Here is a 26,436-nt window from a genome sequence, read left to right on the forward strand (position 1 = left end):
GGAGCTCTGTGGGTGGAGTCGTGATGTCAGTAGACTCCCCACCCTCCTCTACACCCCCCCTTGTCAACATGCATTTATTCCTATGTATTCCTTACACTAAATTCTGCTATGATCCCTAACATCCAGTCAAAATCCAGAAAAGTAACCACATGACTTCAGAAAAGCAGTGGGGGTGGGAATTAAAAAATAATGCCCGTCGCCAGGCTAGTGCACGAGATATGTAAATAACCTGTCACTCACAGCAAGGGGGCGAAACGAACTAAGGTTTTTCTCTGTAAGTCCGTTTTATTGGATTGGAGTGGATTGCTCAGAGCTGGATTAACTCTGTGTGGGCACAGATGATACGAAATCTTATACTGTACATTGTGACATCAAATTATTATTTTTTTATTTCCCAGATGACACAGTTAGCTAGATTCAGTAAGGGTTTAGTCGGCGTATCATTAGATACGCCGACCTAACTCGGAATCTGCGCCGACCTAAGTTTAAGTGTATTCTCAAACAGAGATACCCTTAAACCTATCTAAGATACGACGGCTTGCACCGTCCTATCTTAGGGTGCAATATTTAGGCTGGCCGCTAGGTGGCGCTTCCATTGCGGTCGGCGAAGAATATGTAAATCACTAGATACGCCTATTCACAAACGTACGCCCGGCCGCCGCAGTACAAATACGCCGTTTACGTAACGCATTATCAGGCCTTAAGATATTCCATCAAATAGTTGGAATAGTAATGTTAAAGTATGGCCGCCGTTCCCGCTTCGAAATTCGAAAATTTTACGTCGTTTGCGTAAAGTGGTCCGTGAATAGGGATTTACGTCCATGTCGAAACCAATAGGCCCGTGCGGCGTACGTTGCCGCAATGCACACTGGGATATGTAGGCGGACGGCGCATGCGGCGTTCCAAAAAAAGTCAATCACGTCAGGTCAAGCGCCATTAACATAAAACACGCCCCCTCAGCTAAATTTGAATTAGCCGCCCTTACGCCCGCCCGCTTTAGGCTACGCCGCTGTAACTTAGCAGGCAAGTACTATGTGAATCATGTACTTGCCTCGCTAACTTACGGCGGCGTAGTGTAAACAAGCTAAGCTACGCCGCCGCAAAGTTAGGGCGGGCTATGTGAATCTAGCTAAGTATTTATTCCCAAGTATTGCAGCAAGTGATTATGACAGTGGGGCTCATTAAAGGACTGATTCTAATCCACCGTCTTCTATCAGGTGCAGAGAATGTCATGTGTTTGTACTGCGGCCCTCCATTTGTCAATGCCACAAGTTCTTCCTCTGCAGAGTTTCCCCAGAAACACAAGCTGCTAGGATAAGTATTCATAAGTGGCCTGTTGGGACCGGCTTCCCGAAGCCAAGCGCAAATCAAAGACTTCTTCTGTGTTTTTTGTCTTTAAATACACGCAGAGAATTTGTCTATAGCACATCCTGCAAAATACTCAACGCCTATGGGACCCACGCGCCTCCCTCCACTGCCATCCATCTTGTTCCTGTATGTTTAACGATTACTTAATATCAGCTGGCGCACTGCCAAGGGTATCATTTATATTTAGCATCATTAAAATAGTCACACAGGGACGTTTTATCAGATTGGAATATCTAGTGGGTTACATTCTTAAAGATGAAATCTGGGCTAAAACAAATATTGTCTAAACGCAAAAGGCATACCGTATTTGCCGGCGTATATGACGACTGGGCGTATAAGACGACCCCCTAATTTTCCAGCTAAAATTTTGGCTTTGGGATATACTCACTGTATAAGACGACCTCTCACTGTGCCATTATACATGCCTCACTGTGCCATATATACATGCCTCACTGTGCCATTTATACATGCCTCACCGTGCCATTTATACATGCCTCACTGTGCCATTTATACATGCCTCACTGTGCCATTTATACATGCCTCACTGTGCCATTTATACATGCCTCACTGTGCCATCTGTACATGCCTCACTGTGCCCATCTATACATGCCTCACTGTGCCATTTATACATGCCTCACTGTGCCATCTATACATGCCTCACTGTGCCATCTATACATGCCTCACTGTGCCATCTATACATGCCTCACTGTGCCATTTATACATGCCTCACTGTGCCATCTATACATGCCTCACTGTGCCATCTATACATGCCTCATTGTGCCATCTATACATGCCTCACTGTGCCATCTATACATGCCTCACTGTGCCATCTATACATGCCTCACTGTGCCATTTATACATGCCTCACTGTGCCATCTATACATGCCTCACTGTGCCATTTATACATGCCTCACTGTGCCATCTATACATGCCTCACTGTGCCACCTATACATGCCTCACCGTGCCATTTATACATGCCTCACTGTGCCATTTATACATGCCTCACTGTGCCATTTATACATGCCTCACTGTGCCATTTATACATGCCTCACTGTGCCATCTGTACATGCCTCACTGTGCCCATCTATACATGCCTCACTGTGCCATTTATACATGCCTCACTGTGCCATCTATACATGCCTCACTGTGCCATCTATACATGCCTCACTGTGTTATCTATACATGCCTCACTGTGCCATCTATACATGCCTCACTGTGCCATCTATACATGCCTCACTGTGCCATTTATACATGCCTCACTGTGCCATCTATACATGCCTCACTGTGCCATCTATACATGCCTCACTGTGCCATCTATACATGCCTCACTGTGCCATCTATACATGCCTCACTGTGCCATCTATACATGCCTCACTGTGCCATTTATACATGCCTCACTGTGCCATCTATACATGCCTCACTGTGCCATTTATACATACCTCACTGTGCCATCTATACATGCCTCACTGTGCCACCTATACATGCCTCACTGTGCCATCTATACATGCATCACTGTGCCATCTATACATGCCTCACTGTGCCATCTATACATGCCTCACTGTGCCATCTATACATGCCTCACTGTGCCATTTATACATGCCTCACTGTGCCATCTATACATGCCTCACTGTGCCATCTATACATGCCTCACTGTGCCATCTATACATGCCTCACTGTGCCATTTATACATGCCTCACTGTGCCATTTATACATGCCTCACTGTGCCATCTATACATGCCTCACTGTGCCATCTATACATGCCTCACTGTGCCCATCTATACATGCCTCACTGTGCCCATCTATACATGCCTGACTGTGCCCATCTATACATGCCTCACTGTGCCAGCTATACATGCCTCACTGTGCCATCTATACATGCCTCACTGTGCCATTTATACATGCCCCACTGTGCCATTTATACATGCCTCACTGTGCCAGCTATACATGCCTCACTGTGCCAGCTATACATGCCTCACTGTGCCATTCTATTCCCTGCCTCGACGATCTCCCTACCTTCTCCTGTTTGCAGAGTATGTCAGACGGCGGCCATCCATTATTCAAAAGCCGCGCCTCCTCCTCAGGCTGTTCCGTGATAGGCGGAACACTAATTTTCCTAGCAGAGCCTCTGTTCAGTGTTCCGCCTATCACGGATGTCCTCTCGTCCGAGGCTGAGGATGAGAAGGCATCCGTGATAGGCGGAACACTGAACAGAGGCTCTGCTGGGAAAATTAGTGTTCCGCCTATCACGGAACAGTCAGAGGAGGAGGCGCGACTTTTGAATAATGGATGGCTGCCGTCTGACAGACAGGTACCCGGCGTATAAGACCACCCCCAACTTTTGGGGCATGATTTTAGATGCAAAAAGTCGTCTTGTACCCTGGAAAATACGGTATATAAATGAATATCAGTGTCCATTGTGTATTTCTTTCAGATCTGTGCAATAATCCTGTGCTCAACCTTCGTGCAAAAGTTTCAGTAATAAAGACCAGTCACTGCTGCTCCTTCTCCTTGTGCAGGGTGACTGGTATTGTCTCCGCCCCCTCCTGTTGTTTTCTGGAGCCAGTTGGGCCCCTCCCACAGCTCTGCTCTCTTCATAGGTTATGAACTATGATGACGTTTGCAAAGACATTTGATGCACATAAACTGTATTTATATTGGACATGTTCAATTCGTTTTTTAACACATTTTTACAAATTCGGAAGTACCAGTTGAACACATTTTTCAGAATATTCATAAATTTGAATATTTGAAAATTCTAAATTTTCGAATTTGCAGATTTTGAACTTCCGAAATTTGAAAATCTGAAATAATAACTAATAATAACTTAAAGCGGGTGTCCGCCGAAAAAAATTATATTAAAAGCCAGCAGCTACAAATACTGCAGCTGCTGACTTTTAATATTAGCACACTTACCTGTCCTGGAGTCCAGCGCCGTCAGCAGCAGAGGACGAGCGATCGCTCGTCACTCTGCTGCCCCCACCGCCATCCTCGGTGAGGGAACCAGGAAGTGAAGCGCTCACTACGTTCACTAACAGACAAATTTGAAAGAAAATTCCAATACCTATAATGTAATAGTTAGTTACTATTAGTTAGTTATTATTTAGAATTTCTGGATTTAGAATTTTCAGATTGACGAATTTAAGAATTTAGGAATTTACAAATTTACGAATTTCGATCACAACAAATGGCTCGGAAAAAAAACCCGAATATAATGAATATAACGATAGCGAACAAATTTTTCGGCAGTGCACCACTGTCTAACTTAGATCCTTTGCGGCTATTGAGGCATATTCTAAAAACTGAGTTTCAGGCACAAAAATGTATTTTAAATATATTAATCAAAAGCAGCAATGGATATAAATCCATGTTTTGTACACCAAATGCCTTTGCATACTCAGTCACTACCTTGTAAATGTTGCAGGGACATCTGATCTGTGAAAGTAAACCAGCAGATTTCACCCACTTAAGGGCTTCCTGTAGAAAACTACTGATTGGCAGGAGCCGCGATGACGTCACTCCCGGGGTAACGGGGCACACTAGCTGCTTCCGCGGTAACGGCGCACATGCCGTTGCCGATGTCGTCGGCACATGCTGATAGAGGGGATATCTCCTAAACTGTGATTAGGGGAGATTCATGGTAGCTACAGGTGAGCCTTATTATAGGCTTACCTGTAGTAAAAAGTGGTCTGTAAGGGTTTACAACCACTTTAAATAAAATTGCTGAGCGTTCAGTGCTACGTTAACTTTTTTTTTTTTTTTTCTAGTGTAAAGAAATGATAACTGAAAGCTTTCCTTATAAAATGATTTGAGAAATGGTTTACCAGTGTCCCCATCCTGTAGGCATGAATGGCAGGTAATTACAGTGTATTACTGACATCATGGCTAGCCTCATAATAGAATTATGTAGTGGGGATTATAGGCTTATTCCAGATCTCTTATATACTCTATTGCAGTATAATTACTTTATTGTGAGATGACACTGAACACTGTAGGTTATGGATCAGTGTGTGCATGTCATACACACACATTCCACAGAAGTGTTTTGTGCCTGGGGCGAATGATAATTGTGCGACTCTCCGAGAAATTAGAACCAGTTTAATGGCCTTTTTCTTTGGTGTCAGGGTGCGTTTTAACCAATCGGTGATTTCCTATGTTTATTTTGGAGTGAGTGGACCTTTCACTTATCCGAGGACTGGACAATATTGGACATAGGGAAGCATTCTGGTATACAGACCTCTAGTGTTAGATGTAAGTTTGTGCAAATGTATTCAGTGGTGTTGCTAGAAACACTGTGCCATGGGGACCAGGCTGGATCTTCTCCTGGATTGGTATTTTTATTTTGTGCAAGCATTAAGGGCTCAAAACATAGAAATGCAGTCGCTCGGGGCTATACTCATGCATCGGCTACGATGTATTGTGGCCTGATAAGTTGCATTCAGCAGATGGTATTGCTGCCGAATGGGACCAATTCAAGTGAATAGGGGAATGCACCAGGTTGCAGCCCAGTGGGTTGGCATTCTGAGAGTTAAAGCAGGTGGTGAGAAGGCAGTGGATTGCTTTTTAGAGGGGCAAGAGTACAGTATATACAGTATTTGCCATTGCCAATGAAGCTTTTGAAAGCTCTGTTATCGGCACCCTTGTTTCTCTTTTTAGTGCATCACTAACCTGGAAGAACTCCATAGCTGGTGAAGTCAAAACTCCAAGTCTGCTTGCTTGTTCCAGGAGAGTAATTTACTGAAGGATGAGCTAAACTGAACCTGAAGTTTGCTCATGCAGGGCCACTGGGGGGGAGGAGAAATACCTGGTACTTCTAGGAATGGGGGAGCATGTGACTCATTGCCCTTCCTCCCATGTGTCAGCAGTACTGGCCACCCTATCACGCAATGCTTGGCGGTTGGCCACCCTATCACGCAATGCTTGGCGGTTGGCCACCCTATCACGCAATGCTTGGCGGTTGGCCACCCTATTACCCAATGCTTGGCGCTTGGCCACCCTATCACCCAATGCTTGGCGGTTGGCCACCCTATCACCCAATGCTTGGCGGTTGGCCACCCTATCACCCAATGCTTGGCGGTTGGCCACCCTATCACCCAATGCTTGGCGGTTGGCCACCCTATCACCCAATGCTTGGCCACCATATGACCCAGTGCTTGGCGGTTGGCCACCCTATGACCCAGTGCTTGGCGGTTGGCCACCCTATGACCCAGTGCTTGGCGGTTGGCCACCCTATCACCCAATGCTTGGTGGAAGTCCCACCCAACTCCGGCGTCCATTTCACAAGGTCCTAATGCCAGGGGGTGACAAGAATTGGCTGATCATGTAACCAATGTGATCGGCTGTCACACTGGTCACATGATCAGGAACCCATGCTACTATTGTAGCGGGATCAGGAGCTACCATGCCATCATTAGCAAAGACCCAGAAGAGACCGCTTTGTCACTGTGATGGGAGCACACAGAGCGCATGCCCTCGGCACAAAAAGCGCTGCAATCCATGGATACCCATGTGTGGCGTGCAGGCCTTAAAGCCCACCATCTTTGCTGCAGCACATGTCTGTTGCATGGGAGGCTGGAAGTTATAGTGAATCTGTGCTTTCCAATGCAAGATAAAGCAAGCCGCAAGCTGCAATGAAATCGGAGGTGCAAATCCCACTGATCTGCAGAAGTAGTCTGATTTCAAAGCCGCACTGGTGTAAACCAGGGCTTAAAGCGAAGTTCCACCTGTAGCACTACCCCCGGAGGAGCTGCTGGATTGTTTTGGGTCTACGCTTGGTGATTAACCCCTTAAAGTGGCTTAAAACCCTCCCGTGACACACACAATATGAGAGTTGTGGACCTCAGTAACTTGTGAGGAACTCAATACCCCTTTACACAACAACAGATTATGCAATAAAAGGGGCAGGCATCCTTTCCCAGCCGCTGGGCCAGTAGGAGAGAGGAGCAGGGCCTTTCACATGCGCAGTAGGGTTCCCAGCGTGAAGACGTAATGCTACACAGCCTGCTCTCCTCTTATGAGCAGACTTGTCCTGACACGAGCACCCCCCCCCCCTCCTCCCCGCACAGCCATTCACTGGGAAGCTCAGTGTGCTGCTGTTTTGTCCTCCCCCAGCCCATATATAGTTAAATTGCAGGGGGGGAAAATGAATTTATATTTTTTTTTTATATCTATACACAAATGTTTTGCCTTTTATTTCAATTTAAAACTGAATGGGTTGTTTTACAAAGTGATTGTAATTACTTTAACACAAGGGGGGTGAGTAAAACAAACAAACTGGGGTTCTTCTTTGAGCCCTGATATGCGCAGTATTAAAGACAAGTTGGCAGTGGCAGCTTCTCCTATATTTCTATCCTCACGCATTCCCTTTATGCATTTTTTTAGATCAAGACGTAAAATACTTACAATAGATCTGTATGCTGTCTGTGCCATTAGTGTCTCCCAGCTTGTAACTGTTATTAAAGTCTTTACACACAATGCATATGATGTACATTTTTGGGGTATAAAAAAAAAAAAAAAGTCTAATGTGCCTTTAAGACATGATGAGGTTCCTTGGAATCTGGCAGGGAATTCTGGGAGTTGTAGTTCCACAACAGCTGGTGAGTTCCAGCTTTCCCAGCCAGAATTTCCCGTGACCTCTTACATCAATTCCCATCCATAAAATGTGGAGGATTGCAAATGATCTCAGTTATTTAGTGACTTTCCTTTTTTTTTTTTTCTTTATTTCTCTTCTGTTTCTCGTTCCAGGATCTCTGGTCATGGAAGCGGGGCCGTACGCTCGATTCTTGGCAGTCTGCAGTCTGTGGAGCTTTTGCAGGTGCAAAGGATTATATGTTAACCCGGGGAAGCGGGGGGGGGACACATATGAGAGGGGGAAATAAGCGAAACAGTATTAAGTTCATTCGATGCAGCATTCTTTCATAAAGACGGTTTGTTCGGAGCAGTTGTGGGCCCACCAGCTGTCAGAGGACTACAAGTCTCAGCATGGCGCAGCGTGTTCCTCAATATTTGAAGCTGAACTCCAGGTGAATAGCTAAATACACAGATAAAATACCTATGAGGGAGCTGGTTTGCATTACCTGTCTTTCCAGTTCTGAGATTTATGCAGCTCTGCCAAACAACAAAGTCTTGCCTGATGGGGGAAGACCTCATTTTTCACAAACAGCTATAGAAAGCAGTAAAAACCCGACAGAGGTCACAATCCTTTCCTGAAGGCTTTTTCACACTTTGTTTTCCCCCAGCAAAAATAAATATTGCACTGGACATAAAATCGATGTAGCTACATAAACTGTAAAAATGGTGTGAGTAATACCAAATGGAAGCAAAAGCAGTCATAAAAACATGTAGCCTAGCATGATACTGGTATAAAAATGTGTACAACGATACCACTGCTGAATCCAGATGAGACAGGGCTAACATCAGTCCATCTGATGGGTTAATACTGCACCGGTAGCGGCCGAATCCCACGGCAAATCCGACGGTATAGCGCCGCTATTTTTTTACGCCGCTATACCGCCACCGCGCCTCCCGCCCCAGTGTACCTCACCGCGCTTTGCTCGAGCATTTTTTTTTTACGATCGTGTGTAAGCAAGGCCGTTTTAATGATGAAGTTGATGAAATGATGAAGTTGAAAAAAACATAGTTTTTTCTAGAGGCTGAAAAACGTTGTTTTTTGCAACCCGAAAAATGATCGTGTGTACGCGGCATTATTGTAACTGCCAGCATTGCAATGCCTCATGGGAAATGTAGTTCCACAAAAGCTGGAGGACCCCAGGTTACCGACCCCTGGACTAGGGCCTGCACCAAAACGTGTCAGCTGTTTGCTTTTTAATGCTCACATGTGGCTCTTCTCTTTTATATAAAAGGGACTTATGCCGCGTACACACAATCATTTTTTCAGCATGAAAGAAAACGTCGTTTTTCAGCATGTCTAAAAAACGATGTTTTCCCACACACCATCATTAAAACGACGTTGCCCACACACCATCGTTTTTAAAAAATGATCTAGCAAAGCGCGGTGACGTACATCACGTACAACGGCACTTTAAAGGGGAAGTTCCATTCGCCTTTGGGCTGCTTTAGCTGATTCCGTGTTAGTAAAAGACGATTCACGCTTTTTTGTCTGTTACAGCGTGATGAATGTGATTACTCCATTATGAACGGTAGTTTTACCTGAGCGAGCGCTCCCGTCTCATAACTTCTAAACATGCGCGGGTTTTTTTCGTCGTTTTAGCCCACACACAATCATTTTTTACAACCCGAAAAACGACATTGTTTAAAACGACGTTAAAAAATGCAGCATGTTCGAATTTTTTTTTATTCGTTTTTCAGAACCTGAAAAATAATGTGAAGCCCTCACACCATCATTTTAAATGACGTTTTTGAAAAACTATGTTTTTTTCATGCTGAAAAGTGATCGTGTGTATGCGGCATGATGGTTGTGTTATTGATCTTGATGAAAAATTTGGGAGAAGGGTCAAGTATTTTCATATATATATATAAATAAATGATAAAAGTTGTTGACTTCTGTAATGGACCATTGTTGAGCATTCTTTCATGTATGGCCATCGATGGCCCAGCTGCATTTTTGGAGCAAGGCATGCTGGGACTTGCAGTTCCACGTCAGCCAACAAGGTTCCTGTTTACCCAACAATGTTTCTAACAGTGACATCTCCTCTTGTTTTGTATCACAAAGGTCAATCCAGAGAATGTATTCACTTAAAAAAAAAAAAAAAAGGTGTTGGAGGTTGAAAGACAGCAATTTGTTTTTTGACAAATTTGCGTTGGTGAAAAGAGAAGAGCTGTCAGTCACGGGAGGGGAGAGGGAGCGCTCCTCGGTGGAGGACTCTGCAGCTGTCTGCCCCCAGCTGCTCTTCAGGGCTTTCTATGACTCCTGCAGAAAGGCCATGATTCACAGGCCGGGTGACAGCTCTGACAGCCCTGCAGATTAACAGCTGTCAGGAGACTGGGAGAAATTCGCTGCCAATGCCTGCAGGGCTGACAAACCTCCTGTGTAGAGCAGCAACGGGGGACCAATCATCTGGCCAGCGGAGGAGCAACAAATATGACATCACTGATTAATGCTACGCTTATTTAAAGCCAAACCTCACCTTTCCGACAAATTTCATCTCACCAGCCAGAGCCGTAAATCATCAACTCTGTAAATAGCATTCATTACCTATCTTGTTTCCTTATGTGTGTGCAACCCTCCAAGGGAAACTAAAATACGCTTTCATTTACTAGATTTCGCTTAAAGGATAACTCCACTTTCGTGGAAAACAATTACGGTATAGATAAAAAAAAATTATAATAATATAGCATAACCTTTTCAATCTGCGGATTGTGGTGGCTTTTTATTAAAGTGGATGTAAACCCAATTTTATTTTTATTTTTTGATGTCACAATGTAGAGAATAAGATTTCCTATCATCTGTGCCCAGTCTTGCCACACAGAGTTAATCCAGCTCTGAGCAATCCTCTTTTATTGTTCAGTGAAAATTAACAGACTTCCAGATAAAAACCTGTCTAAATAAAAAGTCCTTTCCTCTCTCCTTGCTTTGAGTGACAGGTTATTTACATATCTAGCTTGGACATGTTTATCATATGTTATGATATAGGAAAATCTTTTTTTAAATAATTTTTTTTTATATATCTTTTACATTTTATTGTAAATCGCTCGGCTATCGGCTGCCCCGCCACCATCCTCTTGAGGGAATAAGGAAATGAAGCCTTGTAGCTTCACTTCCCCGTTTCCTACTGCGCATGTGCGAGTCGCGCTGCGCGTCTTCACTGGTCCCCGCTATCTTCTGGGACCTGTGTGTTTCCCAGATGGCAGCGGGGAAGAACAGTGTAGGCGCTGGACATGACGTAGGTCACCGCGATCACCGCAGTGATCTATTTCAGGAAGTGGGAGCAAATACCTGTATTAGATGGGTATCTGCTCCCCCCTCCCCCTGAAAGGTGCCAAATGTGACACCAGAGGGGGGTAGGAATCCAACAAATGGAAGTTCCATTTTTGGGTGGAACTCCGCTTTAAAGTGGTTGTAAACCTCTGATTGTTACTTTTACCAGTGTTAATTTTGTTGACCTAAAGCATTTTAGTCAACTAACTTAATAGCATTTTAGTCAACTAAAATACGACTAAAACGAAAACAATTGAGATGACTAAAATACGACTAAAATACGACTAAAATACGACTAAAATGGAATTTTAGTCAAAAGACTAAGAATAAAACTAAATTGAAATTTGACTTCAAAATTAACACTGGTCTGTAATAACATATTCAATTTTTCACTCCAGCAGTATATAATAAGTTTAGAAATTGTAGAGAAATGTTAACTAATGCATTACAATTTCATTACACCCATTAGATTTTAAACGACTAAAATGTACTGGAGATTTAGTAGACTAAATATGACTAAAAGTAAAACAATTGCAGGAGACTAAAACGGGACTAAAACTAAAATGCCAGGCAGGTATGGTGTCCTATATATTTATGTCTTAATTTTTTATCTCTAAGCGTAGCTTTAATTGCTCTAATTTTATGTATGTTTTGATAGATACAGTATGTGCATGTGATGATGTCATAGTAACGGTGCCATTGTTTTGGAAACCTTGAGGTGTTGCAATCTCTGTAAAAGTCTCCCTAGCGGATACAAAGCCAGGTGGACAGCTGCTGATTAAACAGTGACCCCTGTCTCCTCTACCCCCGTCCTTCTCTCTTCTTAGAACCTTGTGACAGGAGGAGTTCATGAAGTCAACACGCTAAACATAACTCTGACATTTCACCGTCAATTCAAAGGGAATATGTCTGAGAATAGCGCCATTGTTCGATCGTCTGTGGAGGTTCTTAGAGACAGAACAGCTCCAGCATCCCAGAACCTTTCCATCTGCTGAACGTTGGCTCTGAAGGTATACAGCAAGATTAAGGAAAGGGAACAGCGCCTTCAGAATTCACAGGGCTCCTCCTATTGGCTCTCTAGGGCTCCCTTGCTGCCATACACTCCCTGATTTTAGAAGAGTTCTCCAGAAAGAAGCTCTTTTTATGTAGCCTTGCCAAATGCGGATATTGCAATTTGATGACCATTCCACCGACAGAAACATTTGCAACTTTTTAGAAATAAAAAAGGGTGCTAATGGTTGAGGTATCAGGTAAAATAATGTTTTGTGCTGCCCTAGGCCTGACTAAACTCATGCACCCCCTAATTTAAATATGACCCACCCCTTCCTGCCAAGACCACACCCCTTGCCGTTTATGACCCACCCTTAACCACTTCCCGACCGCCGCATGTATATGTACGTCCACAGAATGGCACGTACAGGTACGTCCTTGCCTTTCCGCGGGTTGGGGGTCCGATCGGGACCCCCCCCCCCCCCCGCTACATGCGGCGGTCGGGTTCCCTCGGGGAGCGATCCGGGACGACGGCGCGCCTATTCGTTTATAGCCGCTCCGTCGCGATCGCTCCCCGGAGCTGAAGAACGGGGAGAGCCGTATGTAAACACGGCTTCCCCGTGCTTCACTATGGCGCTGCATCGATCGAGTGATCCCTTATATAAGGGAGACTCGATCGATGACGTCATTCCTACAGCCACACCCCCCTACAGTTGTAAACACACACTAGGTGTACACTAACTCCTACAGCGCCCCCTATGGTTAACTCCCAAACTGCAACTGTCATTTTCACAATAAACAATGCAATTTAAATGCATTTTTTGCTGTGAAAATGACAATGGTCCCAAAAATGTGTCAAAATTGTCCGAAGTGTCCGCCATAATGTCGCAGTCACGAAAAAAATCGCTGATCGCCGCCATTAGTAGTAAAAAAAAAATAATGAATAAAAATGCAATAAAACTATCCCCTATTTTGTAAACGCTATAAATTTGCGCAAACCAATCGATAAACGCTTATTGCGTTTTTTTTTTACCAAAAATAGGTAGAAGAATACGTATCGGCCTAAACTGAGGAAAAAAAATGTTTTATATATGTTTTTGGGGGATATTTATTATAGCAAAATGTAAAAAATATTGAATTTTTTTCAAAATTGTCGCTCTATTTTTGTTTATAGCGCAAAAAATAAAAACCACAGAGGTGATCAAATACCACCAAAAGAAAGCTCTATTTGTGGGGAAAAAAGGACGCCAATTTTGTTTGAGAGCCACGTCGCACGACCGCGCAATTGTCTGTTAAAGCGACGCAGTGCCGAATCGCAAAACCTGGCCTGGGCATTTAGCTGCCTAAAGGTCCGGGGCTTAAGTGGTTAAAGGGTTTGTAAAGGACATTTTTTTTTTATCTTATTAGCTTCCTTTACCTTAATGCAGTGCTGTTTTCATGTCCTCATTGCTCTCAAGTTGCTGTAATTCTTCTCTGATCTCCACACTTCCTGGTTGTCTGTTTCCTGATAACCACAGTGCTGGGAGCTTTCTCTCTGTGGTCACTAACTTCAAGGAGGTGTGATTACTGTGTGTCTAGTTTCTAGTTTCGTTTTCCAAACCATCACTGGCTCTGTAAGGCAGAGAGGCAGGAAACAACATGCAAAAACGAAACTAGAAACTACAGGTACATTATATGATTGATTTTTATCTATTTTTAATCGTTTTTAAAAGGAATCGGTTAACTATTATGTCTCTATACACTGTAAACAGTCATTTCAGCAAAAAAAAAATGTTTTATTTACTACTCCTTTAAATGTTCGAGTGAAGACACTAGTTCTTATGCCGCGTACACACAATAATTTTTCGGCATGTAGAAAAAACATTGTTTTTTCCAACTTCATCATTAAAACGACGTTGCCCACACACCATCGTTTTTAAAAAATGCTCTAGCAAAACGTGGTGACATAAAACGCATACGACGGCACTATAAAGGGAAAGTTCCATGCGGATGACGCCACCCTTTGGGCTGCTTTAGCTTTTTTCCTGTTAGTAAAAGACGATATGCGCTTTTCTGTCTGTTACAGCGTGATGAATGTGCTTACTCCATTACGAACGGTAGTTTTACCAGAACGAGCGCTCCCGTCTCATAACTTGCTTCTGAGCATGCGCAGGTTTTTTACGTAGTTTTAGCCCACACACAATTATTTTTTACAACCCGAAAAACAACATTGTTTAAAAAGTCGTTAAAAAATGCAGCAAGTTCGAATTTTTTTTGGGTCGTTTTTCAGAACCCGAAAAATGATGTGAAGCCCACACACGATCATTTTAAAATACACTTTTTTTAAAAACATTGTTTTTTTAATGCCGAAAAATGATCGTGTGTACGCGGCATTAGGGCCTGGGGGGGCAATGGATTCCCTTAATTTGCATAGATTTCCTCTCACTTCCTGTTTGGATATGGGGCAGGAAGTGAAGGTAAATCTCTGCAATGGGACAGGGATGGTAAACAATAAACTGACAGGGGCTATCACCCTCCCTTACTCTATCCAAAATGGGAAAAAAGTGTTGCCTATAGTTCTACTTTAAGCACAAATTTCTGATCATTTTATGGAGAGGACTAAGAAGATATAACCATGCCAATGGTGCAGCAGAAAACATATAAAACAGTGAGGAAGGTTTGTGGTCCAGCATGATAAGGCAGTCCAAATTAGAGGCAGCGCACACCCCCCCCCCCCCAATTGCGGAATTCCAACCACTGCATACTGGAAACAGAGCGGCCGCTTTATGGGGTCGCTAGACTAATTAGCCTAACGGTGTAGCACAAGATGGCGGGGACAATTTATGTGCTGCCCTAGGCCTGGGCCTTGTTGGCCTAAGCCAGGATACAGCGTTGCTTGCAGGAGGTTGTTTTGGAGAAATTATATCTGTATCGCCATTTGTTTAGAGCAGGGTTTCTCAACTAGGGTTCCCCCAGAGATTCCATGAGCAATGTCCGCTTCTCAGGTAAGTTCCCACTAGCACCAGTGATTTTTCAGCTATCTCTGAGGGGACAATACTTCCCAATGTCCACAAGTGTAATTCCCCCCAAGAGGGCCAGATTCACAAAGAGATACGACGGTGTATCTCCTGATACGCCGTCGTATCTCTGACTTAGGCCCGTCGTATCTTTGCGACTGATTCACAGAATCAGTTACGCATAGATATGCCTAAGATCCGACAGGTGTAACTGTGTTACACCGTCAGATCTTAACTGCAATTTAAAAATGGCCGCGGGGGGCGTTCTCGCTGATTTACGTTGAGAAATATGTAAATCGGCTAGATACGCCAATTCACAAACGTACACGGGCCCGACACAGTGTTGTTACGACGTTTACGTAGCAGTTTTCCCAGCGTATACTTACCCCTGCTTCTATGAGGCGCAGCCAATGGTAAGTATAGCCGTCGTTCCCGCGTCGAATTTGTTTTTTTTTACGTTGTTTGCGTACGCTGATTCTCGAACCTGCTCGTCGCAAGTTACGCTCACGCCGAAACCACTGACGTCCTAGCGAGCAATGCACGCCAGGAAAAATCGCGGACGGCGCATGTGCATTTAAATCGGCGCGGGGAAGCGCCTGATTTAAATAGTACACTCCCCCTAGCCGCGGAATTTGAATTCCGCCGGGGGATTTACGATCCGCCGCCGCAAGTTTGGAGGTAAGTGTTTTGTGAATTACCCACTTGCCTCTCAAACTTGCGGCAGCGGATCTTAAATCACATAGATCACGCGGATGTAAAGATCCGCTGATCTATGTGAATCTAGCCCATTATGTTGGGAGACATTTGCCGGTTAAAAAAAAAAAAACAACAGGTCTGTCGGACTTGCACCAGCAGCCAACCTATTCCCAATCAGCAACCAATCACCTAGTATTAGTCTGATAAAGTAATTGCAAACTGTTATTATTTTATATACACTTACATTGTTTCTGATAATGCCAATGTAATGTTGAATCAATAAACATTAATCAGATTTAGACCATAGCCAAAGATCCCACCAGGTAGAAACCCACCCAAGCAGGGGGAGAACTAGCAAACCCCATGTAGCGTCCTAGCAAAGATTTGACCCCAGTGCTTTCCGGCATAAGTGCTAACCACTAAGCCACTCTACCACCCTTAGGCCAGCCATGACGGATCAGTACAACCAGCCTGTTTTTTACTCTCATGCGATCACTGCCGGTGGTTATGGCTGCCTGCAGTGATCATTGTATTCTGAGGGCTGGGATACCTCTTCTTGTCAGAATACAACAGCTCCATGGGAGGGATTCCCCAATCAACACATTCAGAATCAAGCTATTTTCTTTCTTTTAACCCACGAGCAGCAGCCTATTATAACCTATACAGTTTGTATTCATTTGTTTCTTTTATTTTGCCATGACTAGTCTTGGTTGGATGCTCATGGATAGATCCAGCAGCAGAGCTGAAAGAGCTTTCAGTGAGGAGTCACATGACTCTCTACAACTCGCTTATTATGCAGCCATCTAATTTTTTGCTGGTTGGCTATCATACTGTAAAGTCATATTAGTTCTTCATACACAATAGCATGCTGACACCCACAATGCATTCTCTTGAAACATTCTCTAAAATTCCAGAAGCTTCAAGGGGAGCATTAGAGGCAGTCAGGGCCGGTGCTACCACTAGGCAAACTAGGCCTCCGCCTAGGGTGCACTGCTGCCTAGGGTGCCCGGCCACTGGTGTTCCTACTCTTCTCTCTGCAGCAAGAAACTAAGTCTCAGCATCAGCAGGTAGCCGCCGCTCCATTCGCACATAGTGTCAGAGGCGCAGCGGCGGCAGAAGACTGTGTCTGTGTCTCGACTCCCGAATGAATAGAGGCAAGCAAACATTCATTGATGGGCTCTGGTAGGCTGCATTGATGGGTGCTGGTAGGCTGCATTGATGGGTGCTGGTAGGCTGCATTGATGGGTGCTGGTAGGCTGCATTGATGGGCGCTGGTAGGCTGCATTGATGGGCGCTGGTAGGCTGCATTGGATGGGTGCTGGTAGGCTGCATTGATGGGTGCTGGTAGGCTGCATTGATGGGTGCTGGTAGGCTGCATTGATGGGTGCTGGTAGGCTGCATTGATGGGTGCTGGTAGGCTGCATTGATGGGCGCTGGTAGGCTGCATTGGATGGGTGCTGGTAGGCTGCATTGATGGGTGCTTGTGAGGCTGCAATTATAGGCACTGTTAGGCTGCATTGGTGGGTGCTGGTAGGCTGCATTGGTGGGTGCTGGTAGGCTGCATTGGATGGGTGCTGGTAGGCTGCATTGGATGGGCGCTGGTAGGCTGCATTGGATGGGCGCTGGTAGGCTGCATTGGATGGGCGCTGGTAGGCTGCATTGGATGGGCGCTGGTAGGCTGCATTGGATGGGCGCTGGTAGGCTGCATTGGATGGGCGCTGGTAGGCTGCATTGGATGGGCGCTGGTAGGCTGCATTGGATGGGCGCTGGTAGGCTGCATTGGATGGGCGCTGGTAGGCTGCATTGGATGGGCGCTGGTAGGCTGCATAGGATGGGCGCTGGTAGGCTGCATAGGATGGGCGCTGGTAGGCTGCATAGGATGGGCGCTGGTAGGCTGCATAGGATGGGCGCTGGTAGGCTGCATAGGATGGGCGCTGGTAGGCTGCATTGGATGGGCGCTGGTAGGCTGCATTGGATGGGCGCTGGTAGGCTGCATTGGATGGGCGCTGGTAGGCTGCATTGGATGGGCGCTGGTAGGCTGCATTGGATGGGCGCTGGTAGGCTGCATTGGATGGGCGCTGATGAGGCTGCATTGATGGGCTCTTCATTAAAAAGGTGAGGTCTACATAGTCAGGGCAAAGGAGCTGGAGTCGGGGGAAGGGGCAAAATTAGGTTTCGCCTAGTGCGTCAAAAATCCTTGCACCAGCCCTGGGGGCAGTATGGGGGAATCCTAATGGTCTCTGCCGTTCAGATAAAATGTAGCCATCAGATTCTCTGCCATTCAATCAGTGGACTGGAACTACATAGTATGGTTGGAGAAAAAGGGGTGCCGCCTTAGGCTATCATCATTCATGTGCGTTTAGGATATAAGGTTTAAATACAACCTGGTTAGAAAAAACTAATAATACGAGTACAAAAAAAGGTCACAGAACATGAGAACCTTTTTTTCGAGTAGGAAGTAGAGTGACCCCTCGTGTGTTTGATGTCGTTTATATATAAACATCTAGACTGAAAAAGACTTGGCAGAGGTTGTGGGAACTGTACAGTCCTTAACGTTCTTCTTTGTGTTTTTTCTGCTCAGGTGGGGTTGCAGCTGCAGTCACGACGCCGCTGGATGTAGCGAAGACCCGCATCATGCTGGCGAAGGTAGAGAAGACATGAGTCACCTGCACACACCTGTGTGACTCCCCTACCGGGGAAAAAATAATGGCGCCCGAAGCAAAACACATGGGATGAGTGTAAAAAGCCGTGTGCTATTTATGAAACAAAGGCAAAAAAAAAGCAAGGATTCGAAATCCGCAACAAAATCAATTTCTTTAACCTTCTAGATCGTTCTGCAGTTGCACATGGTGGACCAAGGCTTAGCATCTTTTGTACAATTAGCATGACAGTATAAGAGGTTATGGTAGATGATGATAAATCCGGTGCTGCGCTGTACACTTGTAAAAATGCACCTAGTGTCAAATTTATGTTAGTCTCAATTTCCAGTGAAATTTATAAATGTGAAAAACAGTCTATGGATAAATGGATAAATGAATTGCTCAATAAATACATTGGGCCAGATTATCGTACATCCGCGTATCTTTGTGCGGGCGTAACGTATCCGATTTACGTTACGCCTCCGCAACTTAGACGGGCAAGTGCTGTATTCTCAAAGCACTTGCTCCTTAAGTTGCGGCGGCGTAGCGTAAATCGGCCGGCGTAAGCCCGCCTAATTCAAATGTGGGACAGGGGGGCGTGTTTTATGTTAATGTTCTGTGACCCGACGTGATTGACGTTTTTCACGAACAGCGCATGCGCCGTCCGTGGAAATCTCCCAGTGTGCATTGCTCCTAATACGCCGCAAGGACGTATTGGTTTTGACGTGATCGTAAATTACGTCCAGCCCCATTCACGGACGAGTTACGCAAACGACGTAAAATTTACAAATTTCGTCGCGGGAACGACGGCCATACTTAACATTGGTACGCCGCACTTACGCCACCATATAGCAGGGGTAACTTTACGCCGGAAAAAGCCTATCGTATACGGCGTAACTGTACTGCGTCGGCAGGGCGTACGTTCGTGAATTTACATATTTTGTCGCGTAAATCAGCGTACACGCCCCTAGCGGCCAGCGTAAATATGCAGTTACGATCTGACGGCGTAAGAGACTTACGCCTGTCGGATCTAAGGGAAATCTATGCGTAACTGATTCTAAGAATCGGGCGCATAGATACGACGGCGCAACTCAGAGATACGACGGTGTATCTGGAGATACGCCGTCGTATCTCTTTTGAGAATCTGGCCCATTGTGCATCAAATCTATCAGTGCTGTGCGCCCATTAAATATTCATTTTGTGCAATGTTCAAATAATAGATCAAGATGCCAACAATATCTCTTCTCAAATTTCCTTTCTCCAATTGATTATAATAGTCACATCTTTGCAGCTCATCAGTGCTCCAACCATAATGTACATTCACAGATCATCGCAGTGCTTCAACCATGAAATAAAGTTCACCCCGTGTATATAAAGTGCTTTCTATATAGAAGAGATATTGATAATAATTGCATCTGCTTCTATTATTTAAACATTACACAAAATTAATGTTTAAAGGGTCACTAAAGGCTGAATTTTTTATTTATTTTTTTAAATAACAAACTTGTTATACTTACCGTATTTATTGGTGTATACTGCACACTTTTTTCCCCTTAAAATAAAGGGAAAATTGTGGGTGCGCGATATACGCCGATACCCGCTTCCCGCGCTCAGTTTGAATGCCTGCGCCGACATATACCGAGTGCAGTACACTCGGCTACATTCGGCCAGGCTCGGCTTCGCTCGTGCTAACGCATAAACGTCACAGAGCGTGAGCACGAGCGAAGCCGAGCCTGGCCGAGTGTACTGCACTCGGCGGAATTTCCAACAACAAATGTTTGAGAGACGGTTTTCAAACAAAAGTTCTTGTTGGAAATTCCGATCGTGTGTAGCCAATTCCGATGCACAAAAATCCATGCATGCTCGGAATCAAGCAGAAGAGCCGTGCTGCCTATTGAACTTAATTTTTCTCGGCTCGTCGTAGTGTTGTACGTCACCGCGTTCTTAACATTCGGAATTTCCGTCAACATTTGTGTGACCGCGTGTATGCAAGACAAGTTTGAACCAACATTTCGTGAGAAATAAATTTACTTTTTTCTTGTGGGAATTCCCGATTGTGTGTACGGCATAAGGCTTAATGTATACGGGACGTTTTAAAACCTGAGCGATTTAACTTGACAGACGTTGACAGACAGTTTTGCCGCGTTTGCGTTTAGGAAAAACCCCCCCCCCCCAATAGTAAAAAAATGTATCTCCATTAAAAACTCCTGTGAATTAAACGCGGCTAATGTTGGTATTATATTCAGGTAATGTGTGCAATGGCATTACAGTCAATAGTTTCCATTTTTTTTTTTCAAGTTGTACTTTTGCTTGTCAAAAAGCAATATATTTGTTTATGAAACTTGGTTTCATTTATAAAGACGTTATACCTGTTTCCCCCGAAAATAAGACCTGCCCTGAAAATAAGACCTAGTGCTATTTTCCAGGAGGGCTGCTATATAGGCCCTACCCCGAAAATAAGCCCTAGTTTTAGGTGCCTGTGTGCTTTTCATGGAAACCAGAATAATCCTCTGTTACGGCGGTGTGCAGTGTGTGTGTGTATTTCTGATCTCCTGGCTGGCGGTGGGCAATCTCTGCACCCCTCCCTTGCAGTGTTTAGAGCCGAGAAGACGGCTTGGGGCAGGCGATGGAAGCGCTAAGCGGCGATATATGGTAAGGGTGTTTGCACAGTGGTATTGCAGCAGCACCTTTTGCATTGTATGATCCTTTTACTGGTATGTTCATACTGGGGATTCCTGCATGGCAAGCCCTACCCCGAAAATAAGCCCTAATGTGTTTTTGGTGTCCAAAATTAATATACGACCCGGGCTTATTTTCAAGGGAAACACAGTATATTGCAATGGCCAAATCTGGGTCTGTAGTACATGTTCAATCCTTAATACCATAAATAATAGCATGTAATTAGATTTTTACAGTGGAACCTTTGATTACGAGTAGGGTTGTCCAGATACCGATACCAGTATCGGTATCGGGACCGATACCGAGTATTTGCGGGAGTACTCGTACTCGCGCAAATACCCCCGATACCTAAATAGAATACTTCCCCCCCCGCCGCTGCCGCATCGCGCCGCCGCATCGAGGGACATGGCTAGAGGGACATGGCTAGAGGGACATGGCTAGAGGGACATGGCTAGAGGGACATGGCTAGAGGGACATTGCTGCATATGTGAGGGACATGGCTGCATATGTGAGGGACATGGCTAGAGGGACATGGCTGCATATGTGGGGGACATGGCTGCATATGGGGGGGACATGGCTGCATTTGGGGACACATTTAAAAAAAGTATCGGTATTCGGTATCGGCGACTACTTGAAAAAAAGTATCGGTACTTGTACTCGGTCCTAAAAAAGTGGTATCGGGACAACCCTAATTACGAGCATAAGCCATTCCAGGAGTCCAGGGACCTCGGCTGTGGAATGCGTTACCAACTACCATCCGACTGGAGTCGGACTACTTGGCCTTCAAGAGAAAGATTAAAACCCATCTCTTCTGAGGTTGAGGGGCTTCCTTACCCTTGAATTGGAAACAGCGCCCAGAGGCGATTCAGTTTGCATGTGTTGCGCTCTACAAGTTTTTCACTCACTCACTCAGGAGAATGCTCGTAATCCAAAGCACTTGCATATCAAAGTGAGTTTCCCCATAGAAGTCAATGGAAATTAAAATAATTTGTTCCGCATCGACTTCTATGGCATGCAATACCGTCTGTGGCCAGAGGTGGGGGCGCCAGAGAACCTCATAAATACTCGCGGACAGCTCGGCTGAACTCGGAAAGGCTCGGGAATGGAGTATTTCTGATTTTTTTCAAAGTATTTCTGAGTATTTCGGAACCACTTCGCTCGGCTCCACTTGGCTCCGGTGCCCCAGCACCTCTGGCCAAATGCGGTACTGCTCACCGCTGTGGCTTAATTCCTTGCAAACCGAGTCAGGATTTTCCAAAAAATAATGCTTGTATTGCGAAACGCTCGTTAACCGCGTTACTCGCAATTTGAGGTTTCTCTGTTATGGTATTGCCAATTTTATAGAAATGCTTAAATAATGCATTACAGTTTAACCGCTTCCCGACCGCTGCATGTAGATATACGTCGGCAGAATGGCATGTACAGGCACATCGGCGTACTTGTACGTCCCTGCCTAGACGTGGGTCGGGGGTCCGATCGGGACCACCCCCGGTACTTGCGGCGGTCTGATTCCCTCGGGGAGCGATCCGGGACGACGGCGCGGCTATTCGTTTATAGCCGCTCCGTCACGATCGCTCCCTGGAGCTGTAGAACGGGGAGAGCCGTATGTAAACACGGCTTCCCCGTGCTTCACTATGGCGCTGCATCGATCGAGTGATCCCTTTTATAGGGAGACTCGATCGATGATGTCAGTCCTACAGCCACACCCCCCCTACAGTTGTAAACACACACTAGGTGAACACTAAATCCTACAGCGCCCCCTGTGGTTAGCTCCCAAACTGCAACTGTCATTTTCACAATAAACAATGCAATTTAAATGCATTTTTTGCTGTGAAAATGACAATGGTCCCAAAAATGTGTCAAAATTGTCCGAAGTGTCCGCCATAATGTCGCAGTCATGAAAAAAAATCGCTGATCGCCGGCATTAGAAGTAAAAAAAAAAAAAATTATAAAAATGCAATAAAACTATCCCCTATTTTGTAAACGCTATAAATTTTGCGCAAACCAATCGATAAACGCTTATTGCGATTTTTTTTTACCGAAAATAGGTAGAAGAATACGTATCGGCCTAAACTGAGGAAAACATTTTTTTTTATATGCTTTTGGGGGATATTTATTATAGCAAAAAGTATAAAATAGTGCATTTTTTTCAAAATTGTCGCTCTATTTTTGTTTATAGCGCAAAAAATAAAAACCGCAGAGGTGATCAAATACCACCAAAAGAAAGCTCTATTTGTGGGGAAAAAAGGACGCCAATTTTGTTTGGGAGCCACGTCGCACGACCGCGCAATTGTCTGTTAAAGCGACGCAGTGCCGAATTGTAAAAACCCCTTGGGTCATGTAGCAGCATATTGGTCCGGTTCTTAAGTGGTTAACTAAGCCCATTTGATTTCAGATGACTAAAATGTACTGGATATTTTAGCCAACTAAAACAATTCAGATGACTAAAATAGGACTAAAACTAAAATGGCATTTTAGTCCAAAGACTATAACTAAAACAAAATCAAAATTTGATGTGAAAATGAACACTGGTGTATTGCGCAGCACCAGGGACGCAATAGGGGAATTCTGTCTGCCTGTCTTGGAAATCTACTGTATAGAGAAGCTATAACTGGCAATGTATGATGAGTCTTTTGCTTCATTTGCAGGCCGGATCAACTACTGCAGGAGGAAAGGTGCTGCTTGCCCTCTCGGATATATGGAAAACACAAGGCTTCACAGGGTATGAAACGGCGATTATCCCTAGTTTAGGGCAAGTGTGTAATCTTTTCACAGCTGACAGAGGATATCAGTCTTTTCCGCAATTATCATAACCAAAATTTACATTTTGGCTGGAGTTGGGCTTTAAAGTGGAACTAAACTCTCTCAATCAACATTCATTATGTTTAATCCTTATGCTTACTGGGGAAAGAGGTACTCGTGCAGGCTTGCTCCCGAGCCCTGCTGCCTGCATTCATAGACTCAGACAGTGGGTTTTGGCCCCCCCTCTCATCATACATTATAGATTTGATTGACAGCGACAGGAGCCAATGGCTTCCACTGCTATCAATCTGCACTGTGAGGAGGGAGAGAAAGGAGAGAGCTGCTGCTCATGTGCACAGCACTGGATCAGGCTCAGGTAAGTAGAAGGGCGGGTTGGGAGGGGATTCTGGATGCAGAAGTTTTTTTACCTTAATACAGAAAATGCATTAAAGTGGTTGTTAACTCACTTCTAATAAATACTCCTATCAGCTCTGTACCATTGTAATAATTGTCCGTGTTCTGTAAAAAATCTGCCCGATCGTACCGATATAAGTTACGCTCCAGGCACTCAGCTGATTCCTAGACTCTCTTTGGCTGATGGCTGCAGTGGGCGGGGCCATGCCCTCACGCTGACATCAGCCGGGGAAGAGGGGGTGGGGGAGGAGAGAGAGAGCCATCAATCAGCTGAGTGACAGGAGCCACACTCATATAGGTGCAATCAGGCAGATTTTTTTTACAGAACACAGGGACAATTATTATAATGGTACAGAGTGGATGGAAGTATTTATTAGAAGTTATGAGAGCGGGGGGGCTGGGCGGTCACTGGTACAGGCAGGGAGGGAGGAGAAGGACACAGGAGACAAATAGTAGGCTGCAGATGAGGGAATCACACAAACTGACCACGGTGTCAGGGCTCAGCAGCCATGATTATCGTGGTCAGTTTGCAGAGGGGAGGGTTTAGCCAGGAAGGATCAGCCAGGTATTTCAGGTGATACGGGGGACACAGCACAAGCACTGTGCTGTATAACATGCTTTAAGAGAACGGGATATTTTTTATTTTATTTTTTAGGGCGGTTTAACAAACGCTTTAAGGTAAAAAAAAGAAAACCTTATGGCTTTAGAACCACTTTAGCTCTTCACTCTCCCTATCAACATTGATTATTTCTAATCTTCATGCTGCATTAATAAATAGATAGGAAAGTATATCACATTTACTTGTTTTAAACTTTTTTTTTTACATATCTTTACTTCCTGGTTTCCTGCCTAGGCAAATGATAACATACAACCCAGGAGTCTTCAGGTGGGGAGGAGAGGAAGCGGGGTTTTCTCAGCTAAGCACGCCCTCCTGCATGCATACTTGAACTAAGGGCAGGAAGTAAATGCTACATGAATCATTTGCCCTTACTCAAGATGGCCACAGCCAGAAATGCTAGGGGGCGTTTTTCAAAGTGATTTCTCACCTAAATAAAGCATGGGGAAGTTTGCTTTGAATTGTAAATATTAATGAAATAGTCTTTTCGCAGTGAAGATCCGTTTTATATTTTAATCTGCTTTCTTCACTTTTTTTGAATAATAATTTTTTTCAGTTTGGTTGAAGTTTGAAGTTTAGTTTTAAAGTAACTTGGTAAGAACTGGCACACTAGAAAACTATTCTTGTACCACAAAAACAATCCAAATAATCAGTTTTGTAAAGGTTTTAGTTACATTTACTTTTATCAGATTTATTTAAAAAATTAAATTACGATGGAAGAGATCAGAAAGAAGATTATGAGATCGAGTCTGGAAGGACTAGTCACCGGGGTGTGAACAAGTCAAGTGTTTGACCTCTGACCTTCCCGAAAGGAGAATGCATTGGACATTTTTGTAAAGTGAAATGAAGCAATTATGTGATTTCGTCTGTCTAGCCAGCTGCACCCAGCCTCGGCCATTACGCTGTTTTGCCTTATATATTCCATATGGCAATACTGAAAAAATAGATCTGATTTCACTTAAGTTTCTCTGCTCTTTGATCCACAAAACTCCTCGCAGCTGACGGATTTTAACTGTAAAATGATGGGTATCAGTTTTTTCATATGCAGCCAAGTCAGACGCAGTTTCCTTTGCTGGTTACGTAACACCTGAAAAAGTTGATTATTTTTAAAGGGTTACTATAGTGTACTTGTATAGAGTTCATTTTACGCTGAAGTTTCAACTGCCTATATTTTGCCTTGGAGTTGGGCTTTCTGTAGCTGTCCTTAACCCCTTCCATACCAGGCACTTACGCACCTTCTTGGCCAAGCCAATTTTCAGCTTTCAGCACTGTCGCAATGACAATTGCGCGGTCGTGCTACACTGTACCCAAATGACATTTTTATCATTTTTTTTCCCACAAATGGAGCTTTCTTTTGGTGGTATTTGATCACCTCTGCGATTTTTATTTTGTGCTTAACCA

General features: G+C 44.5%; 1 protein-coding gene across 1 annotated transcript in view; it reads left to right on the plus strand.

Annotated features, from left to right (window-relative positions):
* SLC25A26 (solute carrier family 25 member 26) overlaps nt 1-26,436 on the plus strand; it is a 205,552-nt gene that overhangs the window by 165,357 nt on the left and 13,759 nt on the right. The window contains exons 7-9 of the mRNA XM_040359191.1: nt 8,110-8,179; nt 18,527-18,591; nt 23,912-23,985. Coding sequence (XP_040215125.1) covers nt 8,110-8,179; nt 18,527-18,591; nt 23,912-23,985 — 209 coding nt within the window. The remainder of the gene's footprint in view (nt 1-8,109; nt 8,180-18,526; nt 18,592-23,911; nt 23,986-26,436) is intronic.

Source organism: Rana temporaria, chromosome 7 (assembly GCF_905171775.1).
Source record: "Rana temporaria chromosome 7, aRanTem1.1, whole genome shotgun sequence".
Classification (NCBI taxonomy): Eukaryota; Metazoa; Chordata; class Amphibia; order Anura; family Ranidae; genus Rana; species Rana temporaria.